This window comes from Hyla sarda, chromosome 6 (assembly GCF_029499605.1).
Source record: "Hyla sarda isolate aHylSar1 chromosome 6, aHylSar1.hap1, whole genome shotgun sequence".
NCBI classification, from domain to species: Eukaryota; Metazoa; Chordata; class Amphibia; order Anura; family Hylidae; genus Hyla; species Hyla sarda.
This window is the reverse complement of record NC_079194.1, coordinates 91,343,893-91,358,110: the sequence shown is the minus strand read 5'-3', so window position 1 is coordinate 91,358,110 and position 14,218 is coordinate 91,343,893. Positions and strand designations below refer to the sequence as shown.

The following is a 14,218-nucleotide window of genomic DNA, read 5'->3' as shown; positions in this document are numbered from 1 at the left end:
GCATCATATGTCTCAGATGTATCCAAGGGCATTGCAAAACAGCTTCCATGTGTCACTACCACCATTGTTTGCACAATATACAGAATGACCCCTCAACCTACGATGGCCCCGACATACGATAATTTTTAAACATGTTGAAGGCAGCATCAACATACAATGCTTTTTTATGTCGGGGCCATCGCATAAACGGCTATCCGGCAGCGCAGACTGCTTCATCTGCCACCGGATAGCTGTTTACGGTGCCCCGTGAGCTCCAGGGATGGTCACTTACCTGTCCTCGGGGCTCTGGCACGTCCTTTTCGGGATCCCCTGCATCGTCGGCGCTCTCCATCGTCGTCATCACGTCGCTGCGCACACCGTCCCGTCATCCAATAGGAGCGGCGTGCGCAACGACGTGATGGCGGCGACTGAGAGCGAGGATGATGGGGAAGCAGAGGCCTTGCCGGAGCGTCGGGGACGCGGTGACAGCGATAGAAGGAGACATCCCGGGCAGCGGTGACGAGCAGTGGCGGTCCGGATCGGCAGGGACAGGTGAGTACAACTTTCTCTAACAGTGGTCTACAACCTGCGGACCTCCAGATGCTGCAAAACTTCAACACCCAGCCGTTGACTGTCCGGGCATGCTGGGTGTTGTAGTTCTGCAACATCTGGAGGTCCGCAGGTTGTAGACCACTGTCCTATACTTTACATTGCACGGATCCCTCAACATACGATGGTTTCAACAAACGATGGTCCGTTTGGAACGGATTACCATCGTATGTTGAGGGACCACTGGTACCAGCATACATTTACAGTATATATGAAGTGAATGTCTTCTACTACTATCTATATGTTCTGGAATGTTAGTATCTAATTTTACTTGGTCTTCTGCTTGGTCATAAGGTTTCAGTTAACTCACCAGATGCTGGGAATGTTTCTAGCCATAGTTAATCCGTCGGTCATATACTTGATGTTAGAAAATATAATATAACATCATTTATTTTCATGGATTCTGATATACTGTTAACTCTTTTTTGTAGGGCATTCAGCAGAAGAGACCATCAGAAGCTCAGAATGCGATTCTCAGGCGTCATTTCTTGGAGCTGACTCAGAGCTTCATCATTCCTCTGGTATGTAGTGGAGTTTCGTGGCGGCCCGGTCTCCTCTCTTGTATAACTACAGGATCTCTTAACCACAGTGCGCTAGTAGTTTCTTCCTGTATCTCTGTCACTATGTTCTACTTTCTTTTTGCTTATTGTATTACTTATTATCTCTTTGAATGTCCACCACAAATTATGGGGCTGTATTTATCTTGTAATATGTACTGTAATAGAACATTCCCACTAGGCCCATATTTAATAGCTCTGGTTATCATATACCCCCCCCCCCCCCCCCCCCCCCAACAGATCCTTTTGAGGGTTTTCTGGGACTCTCATTGATAGCTTATCCTCATGATATTTCATCAATCTCTGATCAAGCAAGAAGCAGCTGACTCCATACATTGTGTAGTGGCCATGCTGGGTTAGTGCTGTGCAGCTCCCATTAAAGTTATTTATGTATTGGGAGATCCCAATCTATCAGTTATTGATGGCTTAGCCTTAGAATAGGCCATTAGGGATTAATATTAGATAACAGCTAGAGATGAGCGAACTTACAGTAAATTCGATTCGTCATGAACTTCTCGGCTCTGTAGTTGATGCCTTATCCTGCATAAATTAGTTCAGCTTTCAGGTGCTCCGGTGGGCTGGAAAAGGTAGATACAGTCCTAGGAAAGAGTCTTCTAGGACTGTATCCACCTTTTCCAGCCCACCGGAGCACCTGAAAGCTGAACTAATTTATGCAGGATAAGTCATCAACTGCTGAGCCGAGAAGTTCGTGACGAATCGAATTTACTGTAAGTTCGCTCATCTCTAATAATAGCTGTAGCAAGTTCTGATGCACTGACAGCATTACCTGTACTGTACTTATAACATCCTGAAAACATGACGACCTGTTGTGGTTATTTGAGGACTATTGAGAAAATACAGCCAGGTTTCTCCTGGCAAGCGCCAATTCAGACCATGCTGGACGTGTCTATTTACCCTTACTTATGTTTGTCTATAGGAACGATATGTGGCCAGCCTAATGCCTCTACTGAAGAGCATATCTGCATGGAAGGTCGGTATGCTGTTCGAATTTTGGGAATTCTAATATGTCCCTTAAGTTTAGGCTGGATATTTATCATTGCCTCCATGTGTTCTACCACAGAGTCCTCCACAGCTTAAACCCTTCAGTCAGGAGGAGTTTATGAAGACATTGGAGAAGGCAGGACCTCAACTCACCTCTCGGTTAAAAGGAGACTGGATAGGCTTGTACAGGTTATTATAGTTCTCCGGTGATGTCGTGGCATCTTCATTCACACACTCTCTTTCTATTAGGCTTTTACAAAATCTAAACGCCATAGAACACTTCTGCAAAATCTGCAGCACAGCTCACACAGTCATTTGTAGCATTTGGGCAGTTTTGTAAAATATGATGTCCATGGGTGTGAAATGCCCTCATACATTAAGCATGCTATCTCTTAGAAAAAAAAATGCAGTGGGGGCCATAATCTCTAAACCTGTTACAGAAAATTCCATATTCACTTATCACCGTATAATTCCTCCTCTTCATATACTGAGAGCACACAACGTATGGGACTCTGCAGGTGACTGTGCTGCCCTCCTTATTGCTGCCAGTTAGCCATATATTGGGTTAATGATTTTTCAGGTGGCATGCTTTATAGAAATTACTGATCTCCATCATTGCTATGCATGAAGGCAGCACTGACTACTGAAGACGTGTGCTCCGTGCCAATTAACCTGGCTATTTTTTGCCATGTATTAGTTAAGTGATATTCCTACATAAAACAGCCTTTCAGTTCCTCTTTTTTTCAGAAAGTTATTTGTGATCACAGGTCAACAGGTTGCTTTATACATTGTGTGACCCCATAGGAGTTACAGAACAATGACCAGTTCCATCTGTCAAATAAGAGCAGGGACATTGTTCTCAGAAATTTGATCCCGATTTAAAGTCATTCTGGTACATTTTGTTCATATGGAAGAAATACAGTTGTGCATCCTAAACCATGGTAGGGGACTTATTTGCAGCCATAAATCTGTCTCTTTAAAGGACGTATTAGTGGACTTCAACGTGGCTTATCACATATTCCCCACCCTTCCACTTTAAGACCTAGACTTTCATAGTCGTGAAGAGGAATCGTAGAATAACACTGCCAGATATACCTATACATGAATTACATGTAAGAGTCCTTTTTATGCTGCAGCGCCACCTCAGGTGGTATTAAACGTTGCCCATTCACATTGTTGGGCTCCCTGTGTTGTGCTAAACAAGGCACTGAGGAAAGAGAGATGCTCTTTATAGCCACTGTTCACACTAGCCAAGAGATTCCTATGTAGAACAGAAGATTCCTCTCTTCTAATGCAGAATTCTCTAATAGGGTATTTGAATATAGTTTGTCTTTAGCCTTAAATTTGCTGAGTGCCTTTAACATGTTTGTGATATGCACAAGGTGCGCAGCTGTCAGACCACCAGTTTACAACTGAGACTGAGAATTAATGGGCTTCTCTATAAATCGGTTAAATTGGTTATGTTAAATAAAAAAAAAAAAAAAAAGGCTGTTTCTCGGTCGCCTACATTGGGGGACAGAAGAACCGTGGGTATATGCTGCTTGTCCACTAGGAGACACTAGGCAAAAAAAGTCTGCCCCTCCCAGCAGGATATACCCGCCCACTGACTCTGAGCTAATCAGTTTTAGCTTAGTGTCAGTAGGAGGCAGATGCAGGTCTGGAGCTCTCCAGGCCTGGTCTTTTTCTTTTTTTCTAGTTAGCTCCAGTTAGCTACTTTCTCCTTTTTTTAAATTTTGTTTTATAGGTTGGAATGACAGGAGCATGGCGCTGCCTGGTCTCCCACTTGCAGGGTAGGGGCACGGCATGTAAGCTATGTACCGTTTACCGCCGCCCCATACCCCCCCCGCCAATGGTCAGTTTAAGCTCATGCACCTGCTCGCCCTGCCTTTTGCGGCCTTGCATGATGCAGCGTGGCACCATACTGGCTAAAGATACCTTGGATGAGTATGTCAGCCGCAGTGAAAGGCATTAGTCTGTGTGCTTTAGGTGCATTCTGGCAAGGGGTCCCGGATGCACCTCTTAGGCTGCTTTCATACTATAAAAATTCCTCCGTTATAAACATCCATTATAAAAACCCTGAAAACCGGACGTTAAACGGCCATTACAAAATCCCTAACGGCCGTTAGGAAATCCCATTATAGTCTATGGGATTTTTCCAATAGCCGTTTTAACCCGTTGTCGCCCATTATTATTAACAGCTGTTATTTTGTGATGGGCGAATGAACGGAAGAAATAGTGCATGCACATTATATTTTATTGTTATAAAACATAACTAGTTACGTAATGTAACCCGGATGTGATAAAGTGGAATTCTTCCGGACAATAAGTAAACATTGCACTTACCGAGACCCAACGGTCCCGTATACTGAAATAAAACTAAATAGCAAAATGTAAAAAGGAATTAATACATCTGCAAAGCAGTTTAAACTAAAAAATTGTAGGGAAAGCTCAAGTACTTAAGCAATACGGCCATAGGTGTTGGAGTAGTATCCATGTGTATATGTAAACATAGTGACGCATTTATATTTTGCATTGTGTTACAATGTATCAAACATCTTAAAACACATACGTTCTTCCGCATCATCATTTTTCAGTCTGTATTCTATGTGAATGTTATATTATGAATTTTCACCACACACTTTATGCTTGTATTATTTACCATTAGGTCCTTAATATAACTAGAGATGAGCGAACTTACAGTAAATTCGATTAGTCATGAACTTCTCAGCTCAGCAGTTGATGTCTTATCCTGCATAAATTAGTTCAGCTTTCAGGTGCTCCGGTGGGCTGGAAAAGGTGGATACAGGCCTAGGAAAGAGTCTCCTAGGACTGTATCCACCTTTTCCAGCCCACGGGAGCACCTGAAAGCTGAACTAATTTATGCAGGAAAAGTCATCAACTGCCGAGCCGAGAAGTTTGTGAGGAATCGAATTTACTGTAAGTTCGCTCATCTCTAAATATAACCTTTGTAGTCCCGCTGACATGCGAATTCTCAATCAATTTCGCTTGGCTACTTTCATTCTCCATTTTGTCTACCATTAGCCGCTAGCCTGTCTGTACTACTATTAGCCGCTAATTGGTTTCTCTTCGTTACAACCATTTAGCAGTACGCACGTCCATTCATAATATGCCCCAGCCTGCGGCCGTCACTGCACTTTTGTCTTGATGCCTATTTAGTTCATTCATAAAATTGCTGTTACTATGATTACGTATACACATAGATACTACTACAACACCTATGGCCGTATTGCTTAAATATTTGAACTTTCCCTACAATTTTTTAGTTACAACTGCTTTGCAGATGTATTAATTCCTTTTTTACATTTTGCTATTTAGTTTTATTTCAGTATACGGGACCGTTGGGTCTCGGTAAGTGCAATGTTTACTTATTGTCCGGAAGAATTCCACTTGATCACATCTGGGTTACGTTACATAACTAGTTATGTTTTATAACAATCTTCTTTTAAAGTTCTTCTTACAATAATTTTTACTGTGTATACCTACAGTAAGCTGTTTATGTGATTGTTATGATTTTTGTTTTTATATTGTAATTTATATATACATGTTCTGTGTTGGGCTAATCATGCCCCTCTGCCGATTGGTGCTCTTTGGTGAATATATATATATATATATATATATATAGAGGCTGCGAGCCTGGTATGACACACATCTGCGGTCCGGAACGTCTGCGATTAAGGTGTGCAAGGCGGCCACCTGGTCGTCCGTGCACACTCTTGCTAAATTCTATCAGGTGCACACTTGCATCTGCTGATGTGGGGCTTGGTCATAAGGTTCTGCAGGCAGCGGTGGCTCAGTCCCTCCGCCTTACTTCCTCTTGCTGGGATTTTGTTTTTCGCACCCCAGGGACTGCTTTAGGACATCCCACGGTTCCTGTGTCCCCCAATGTAGGTGACCGAGAAAAGTAGATTTTTTATACTTCTTGTAAAATCTCAGAGAAAAGCAGACTTTAAAGGGGTACTCCGGTGGAAGAGGTGGCAGCAGAGAGCTATGTGGTCAGACAGAAAAGAACTATATACAACTTCCTGTGGAGCATACAGCAGCTGATAAGTCCATGAAGGATTAAGATTTTTAAATAGAAGTAATTTACAAATCTGTAACTTTCTGGCATCAGTTGATTTTGGAAAAAATAAATTCCACCGGAGTACCCCATTAAAGGGGTATTCCCTTCTGGACATGCCATAAATGTCTGAAAGAGGTTGTGTCTGCTGGAAGTGGCATTAATGGGCTTAAACAGTTTATCACTGCAAGCTATATTGTTTTTATATCTTCGAAGTTAAGGGAACAGCATATTTCGCAGTGCTACGCAGTTTTGCAACTCTATGGAAGTCATATAAACTGCGTAAAGCATCCCATTGGGCTGTTTGAGGGTCTCCTGGTTGGGAAGCTGATATCTCAAGATAAATGCAGGATCTTAGAGGCAGGACCCTAGTTCATAAGACATATGGCCTATCTTGTTGATATGCTATAAATGTCCAGATGGGTTGAGCTTGGGAAAGCGCTATTATTTTTTTTAATTTGTGTTAAAATGCTACTGATCAGAGTGGCTTCAGAATATAGTAGTGAGACGGGAGTAACTACTTGTATATTTTACATTCTCACCCCCATGTTCTGTAGCCACTGAGTACAAGCATTTTGTAGCTTTACTTCAGACTGGTGCTGAACTGCTTTAGAAATTCATGCATGACTGATGAATGAGAATTCTTGTATCCACATGTTTTTTTTTTGTTTTTTTTTCTTCTTCTTTATTGAAGACATTTTTTGAGATCCCCAAACTTTGACGGTTGGTTCAGAGCTCGCAGAAAAGAAATGATGCAGAAACTTGAGGCTCTTCAACTAGAAGCACTTTGCAATGAGGTAATCTCATGTAACTCTCTCATGCTTTCTAGTGCAGTATGAAACGTAAAAATGTTGATCTTAAATCCATGTTGGCAATGCCTTTTGCTTTTTATATTTTTATTTTAGGATTTGCTCATTTGGGTTCAGAAACACACTGAAGTAGAATCTGTGGATTTGGTATTAAAGCTTAAAAATAAATTGGTGAGTATCAGTAACTGCAGCATGTCTTTTCTTTTTTATGTTGATAATAATATAGTGATTTTGTTTTTCTTGGAAAAAGTATAATTTTGATGCATCCGATAACTTTTGGACTTAAACATAGATTCCAAAAGATCTAAGTTTGGTTTAGAAGCACTGCAGGATGTTCACAGCAGTCTAACCAACCTCGCAGACATCATGTTGGCTCTGGCTCTCTTGATAAGTCTGTTTTAGGCTGGGTTCACACCACGTTTTGTTAAATACGGTTCCCGTATATGGCTGGGAGGAGGGGAGGGCTTAATCGCGGCGCCCGCATTCAGCCGTATTCGGGAACCGTATTTGATGCATGTCTATGAGCCGACCGGAGTGAACCGCAGCCTTCGGTCTGCTTAATTTTCGGCCGTATGCGGTTTTCCGACCGCAGGCAAAAACGTGGTCGACCGCGTTTTTGCCTATGGCCGGGAAACCGCATACGGCCGAAAACGAAACCGACCGGAGGCTGTGGTTCACTCCGGTCGGCTCATAGACATACATTAAATATGGCTGAGTGCGGGCGCCGCCACTTCTCCCAGCCGTATACGGGAACCGTATTTAACAAAACGTGGTGTGAACCCAGCCTTAGTAAATATTTAGATTTCCCATAAAGTAACAATTCTTCTGGTTTCTTAGAACACTGCATTGTTACTCCTTAGGCTGTGTTCACATGGCCATCTAGACCCCTCCCGTCAAAAATAAAAACTGACTTGAACAAAAAAAAGGGACACAAAATGGATGCAAACGGTTGCTGTCCGGGCATGCTGTGAGTTGTAGTTTTGCAACAGCTGGAGGCCCTCTGGTTGGGAAACACTGCCTTATAAAGATGGCTGAGAGTGAATCACTGGCCTGATGTTGAGTAGAGATGAGCGAACTTACAGTAAATTCGATTTGTCACAAACTTCTCGGCTCGGCAGTTGACGACTTTTCCTGCATAAATTAGTTCAGCTTTGAGGTGCTCCGGTGGGTTGGAAAAGGTGGATACAGTCCTAGGAGAGAGTCTCCTAGGACTGTATCCACCTTTTCCAGCCCACCGGAGCACCTGAAAGCTGAACTAATTTATGCAGGAAAAGTCATCAACTGCCGAGCCGAGACGTTCGTGACGAGTCGAATTTACTCGACGAATCGAACATCTCTAATGTTGAGCTCTGGAGAAACGAAGGCAGGGACATGAGGTAAGATTTTAGGGCTTTATCTACAGTGTAGAATTTTGCCCCCAAACATCTTCAGTTTATGGATTCTATAAACCTTGAGCTAACCAGGGTTGCTGTTGACAGGATTTTGCACAAAAAGAAAACCTCCCTGTGAGTGCAGACACATTACAGAAGCTGCAAGAGCAGGTGGGCACCATCATACAGGAGCTGCCCGAAGACTTGCAAGAGATCTTGCTGAAAACCACCAACTCATGAGTCCTATGGGGTCAAGGCAACAAGGCACTGACAATGTGACTTCTCCATTGTACAGCAACAACCATGCATCATTTGGGTCTCCCCTACGAACTGTTGATGGCACAAGCATACAGTGCTTTGCAGATCCTCCAGGTGAGACTGGAAGGCTCTTTACTACTGTACTTACAGCAGAATCCATATCTGGTATATTTTTATAATCTTTTGCTATAGACAGTCATTTGTCGACACAGAGGAGAGCAAAATGTTGGGCATTGGATCAATGAAATCTGGATCATGAAATAATTCAATTCTTCCCTTTTTATAAAAAAGACACATTAAAAACACCAGAAGGCAATTTTCATGAAAAATATCAAAAAATCTTTTTTGAAACACATAGGTAAAAGGACAACAATAATCAGACAAATTCTGGCCGCTGCAATGGGTAGAAAAATGATCAGGTAAGCGGAAATCCATTAAAGTGACAAGTGCAACCTATACCGCTGCTCTACACAAGATCGAGCAGCAAAAGATAGATAAATGCAAAGAGAACACTATACAGGGATAAATAATCCCAATATCAATACAAAGATTATGGCGCGATCACATGGTATGATGGAAATAAAGAGAATAGTTCACTTGATCAATGGTATGCCGGGATGGTAAATGGATCCAAGAGGATGCAGAGCTGGCGGCACGTACAAAATCCTATTAAAAGATCTGCAGATAAGCTAATATCCCATTTTCCAAAGCATAGCAACGGAGCAGTGACAAACCCTCACACATACCTATGTAGCACGACAGGAAAAGGAAAACTAGAGCTTTGTTACCTGTTTTATGCGTATGTGAAACATTGAGAGAATTGGATATCAGTATGTGACAGGGAAGACGCGGATCATATCCTTTATTGAACTTCCTAACATTGAACTACAGTAGTCCATGGAAAAATGTTAATCTGAAATTTGATCATAATAGTAAATTACACTAGCGGGTAGCACCTTTGGTCACATAAAAGTAATGGGGGGGTTATACAAAAATGGAGCTAATTTCTTCCAAAAAACAGCACCACACCTGTCCTCGGGTTGTGTGTGGTATTGCATGTCTGTTTCATTCATGTGAATGGAGTGAATACCGCACACGACCTGAAGACAGGTGTGGTGCTGTTTTTTGGAAGATATTAGCCTTGTTTTTCTATATGTAGATAACACCTTTGTAAGCTTATGCATTACGACTCCACTCTATTGGCCTGTCTGTTTTAGTAGGTACTTATAGTGGTACTGGAAACGTTGGAAAAAGTCAAAACATAGTCAGTGGGGTGTGTTTAAGGGGTACTCCGCTGCCTCAGCGTTCGGAACATTTTGTTCCGAATGCTGGGTGCGAGCGGTGGGGGCCGTGACGTAACGGCCAAGCCCCTTGTGATGTCACGCCACGCCCCCTCAATGCAAGTCTATGGGAGGGGGCATGGCGGCCGCCACACCCCCTCCCATAGACTTGCATTAAGGGGGTATGGTGTGACATCACAAGGGACGTGGTGTGACATCACAACCCCCGCCGCCCGCACCCAGCGTTCTAAAGGAATGCTGGGTGCCGCACAGAGATTGCGGGGGTCCCAGCTGCGGGAGGATCAGCAGCATGTGATGTTCTAAAATAAATACTCCAGCATTGTTCTATAATGGGAAATACCAGAGCTGACAACAACCCCTCTTTAAAGGGGTACTCCGGTGCTTAGACATCTTATCCCCTATCCAAAGGATAGGGGATAAGATGCCTTATCGCGGGACCCCCGGGATCTTGCACGCGGCACCCCGTTTGTAATCAGTCCCCGCTCTGGGTCTGATTGCGGGCGACCACAGGGCCGACGGCGTGTGACGTCATGCTCCGCCCCTCAATGCAAGTTTACGGGAGGGGGCGTGATAGCTGTCACGCCCCCTCCCATAGGCTTGGATTGAGGGGCGGAGCGTGAGGTCACACGGGGGCGGAGGCGTGACGTCACACGCCGCCGACCCGTGATCGACAATAATCAGACCCGGAGCGAACACGCTCCGGGGACTGATTACAAACGGGGTGCCGCGTGCATGATCATGGGCGTCCCCAGCGGCGGGACCCCCAGCGATCAGGCATCTTATCCCCTATCCTTTGGATAGGGGATAAGATGTCTAAGCACCAGAGAACCCCTTTAAGGCGATTAGGGTAAAGTTTGTTTTCAGTGTGTATAAAAGTAAGACCTGCCATTTTGGATATTAAACCATGTAGAATGGATTCTTTCAAAAACGCTGACTGTTACAATTTGAAACCTTGTGATTCTGATTATTATACATTTCTATGAGTAGCATTTCTGAAAATTGTCTTAACTATTTTAAAATTCCATAAGATTTGACTGACTGAAGAAATCTCTTCAAATGTAATTTATCGTGTTTTAACTGCACATTTTAACATAGTGATACCACTACCTGTATGGTAATATTGGGTTTTGCTGCAATAAATATATTTTTAGGTTTTTGTCCAGTCAAGGCTACAAACCATACTTGTCTCATGCATCCAAAAGAAGAGATTTGATGTGAGCTCTAGAATGTTTATACCGAATATGTACTGCACTACACAAAACATGAAGCTTTACAATATATTGGACTGTTCATATGTATGCCAGTATAAAGTAGTGGGAAAGGGTTTTTTCTTGTTGTTTTTGAATGTTTAGTACAGCAGATGATGTGGTAAATCAATAGAAGGCTAGGTTCTAATGTCTGATAGTTACCTATTGTTTTGATTTTGGATGTCCTATATGAAGCAGCATATGAGATAAGCTTCGTTCTGGAATAGATTTATATCATTTAGGAGCTGGGTTTCTGAGTAAATCCTGTGACTCCTAGGTAAGATAGTGAGAGTCCTCCTTACCCCGCCCACACCTAGTGATTGACATTTTTCTCTATATCAGGGTGTGTATACAGTAAGCTGCCAATCACTAGGTGTCCTGTCAGGATATACTCTGGTTATTAGGATTCCTGTCAGGGTATACAGTACTCTGGTTATCAAGAGTCCTGTCAGGATATACTCTGGTTATTAGGAGTCCTGTCAGGATATACTCTGGTTATTAGGATTCCTGTCAGGGTATACTCTGGTTATCAAGAGTCCTGTCAGGATATACTCTGGTTTTTACTCCTACTCCAAATCCTATAGGCTTCATATAAACCTATATTACAGAGCTCATTTTCTTTCTCTGTTAAATACAGTTCAGTTAGAGCATCAAAAATCTCCTGACAGGCATAAAAATATTTTTAGGATTCCTGTATACCCAGCCATTGCTCTAAATTTACCCATTTAAAAATTCTTGTGTTGGAAAGTACCATTGTGTTAGCCTACACATGCATTGGTTATAGCCTGCATTGTACAGGGGTAACTGATTATATAAATCATACGTACCAACAAAACACAGTGTATTACAATACTGCTGTACCGGGAGGATCAACGTCCACATATACCTCTCAGCGAAAGAGTGATGAACAAATGTAACTTGCTTTAGCAGCAGTATTGAATATAAACCTACAAATGAACTGACTGCAGCAGAATATAAAAAAAAATCTAATCTTTATTAAAGTTAAAAACACACACTTAGAAAAAGAAAAAAATTTATATATGAGATGGTAGTAACTGAAATAATGGGGTGTACTGGGGATGTGCAGAGCAAAAGAATTACAAATATATGTGCAATGTCATCCAACACAACATAGGTGTGAATACAATATATACGGGTATGGCAAAGTATACATAAAAAAAATCACAATACAAGTGCAAAATGCATTAAAACGAACACCCAAAAGCAAACATGATACCCACATGTAAAACAAACCTTCAATATCACCACCATGTATACTTTTCCATACCTGTATACCCCTGTTTACATTGTACTCACACTTAAGGTGTGAACTATTTTGCTACTACAGTAAGTTATATTGTAGGTTTATATGATATAAATCATAGTACAGTAAATGTTTCTGGAAAATCCTGTATCCAACCCTTACAGACATCTGCTATAGTCTGACATGTCATGTATGTGTAACAGGCAGAGCTGCACACTCAGCAGTGAGTATAATGGGTGGTTAATCATGCATGGCATAGCTGTTAACTCTAAAATTATGGAATGTACAGTGGGGCAAAAAAGTATTTAGTCAGCCACCAATTGTGCAAATTCTCCCACTTAAAAATATGAGAGGCCTGTAATATTCATCATAGGTATACCTCAACTATGAGAGGCTTAATGAGAAAAAAAATCCATAAAATCACATTTGTCTGATTTTTTTTAAAAATACTTTATTTACAAATTATGGTGGAAAAGTATTTGGTCAATAACAAAAGTTCATCTCAATACTTTGTTATATACGCTTTGTTAGCAATGACAGAGATCAAACATTTTCTGTAAGTCTTCACAAGGTTTTCACACACTGTTGCTGGTATTTTGGCCCATTCCTTCATGCAGATATCCTCTAGAGCAGTGATTGTTTTGGGGCTGTCACTGGGCAACACGGACTTTCAACTCCCTCCAAAGGTTTTCTATGGGGGTGAGATCTGGAGACTGGCTAGGCCACTCCTGGACCTTGAAATGCTTCTTAAGAAGCCACTCCTTCGTTGCCCTGGCGATGTGTTTGGGATCATTGTCATGCTGAAAGACCCAGCCATGTATCTTCTTCAATGCACTTGCTGATGGAAGGAGGTTTTCACTCAAAATCTCACGATACATGGCCCCATTCATTCTTTCCTTTACACAGACCAGTCGTCCTGGTCCCTTAGCAGAAAAACAGCCCCAAAGCATGATGTTTCCACCCCCATGCTTCACAGTAGGTATGGTGTTCTTTGGATGCAACTCAGCATTATTTCTCCTCCAAACATGAAGAGTTGTTTTTACCAAAAAGTTCTACTTTGGTTTTATCTGACCATATGACATTCTCCCAATACTCTTCTGGATAATCCAAATGGTCTCTAGCAAACTTCAGAGGGGCCAAGACATGTACTGGCTTAAGCAGAGAAACACATCTGGCACTGCATGGTTTGAGTCCCTGACGGTGTAGTGTGTTACTGATGGTAGCCTTTGTTACTTTGGTCCCAGCTCTCTGCAGGTCATTGACTACATCCCCCCCCCGTGTGGTTTAGGGCTTTTTGCTCACCGTTCTTGTGATCATTTTGACACCACGGGGTCAGATCGGGGGAGATTATCGGTGGTCTTGTATGTCTTCCATTTTCTAATAATTGCTCCCACAGTTGATTTCTTCAGACTGAGATGCTTGCCTATTGCACATTCAGGCTTCCCAGCCTGGTGCAGGTCTACAATTTTGTTTCTGGTGTCCTTCGACAGCTCTTTGGTCTTGGCCATAGTGGAATTTGGAGTGTGACTGTTTGAGGTTGTGGACAGGTGTCTTTTACTGATAACAAGTTCAAACAGGTGCCATTAATACAGGTAATGAGTGGAGGACAGAGGAGACTCTTAACCCCTTAAGGACCCGGGCTTTTTCCGTTTTTGCATTTTCAATTTTTCCTCCTTAACTTTAAAAAATCATAACTCTTAAAAATTTTCACCTAAAATTATATATAATGGCTTAATTTTTGCGT

The 14,218-nt window shown here is 42.2% G+C and overlaps 1 protein-coding gene across 3 annotated transcripts in view; it reads left to right on the top strand.

Annotated features, from left to right (window-relative positions):
• DENND6A (DENN domain containing 6A) overlaps positions 1–10,050 on the top strand; it is a 67,568-nt gene extending 57,518 nt beyond the window's left edge. For 2 of the 3 annotated variants that reach the window (XM_056524437.1, XM_056524438.1), the window contains 6 exons: positions 1,020–1,109; positions 2,083–2,136; positions 2,227–2,336; positions 6,920–7,022; positions 7,131–7,205; positions 8,513–10,050. In XM_056524437.1, coding sequence (XP_056380412.1) covers positions 1,020–1,109; positions 2,083–2,136; positions 2,227–2,336; positions 6,920–7,022; positions 7,131–7,205; positions 8,513–8,644 — 564 coding nt within the window. In that variant the 3' untranslated portion in view covers positions 8,645–10,050. The remainder of the gene's footprint in view (positions 1–1,019; positions 1,110–2,082; positions 2,137–2,226; positions 2,337–6,919; positions 7,023–7,130; positions 7,206–8,512) is intronic. The other variant, XR_008844932.1, reaches the window with a different exon arrangement.
• Positions 10,051–14,218: the final 4,168 nt, after the last annotated feature.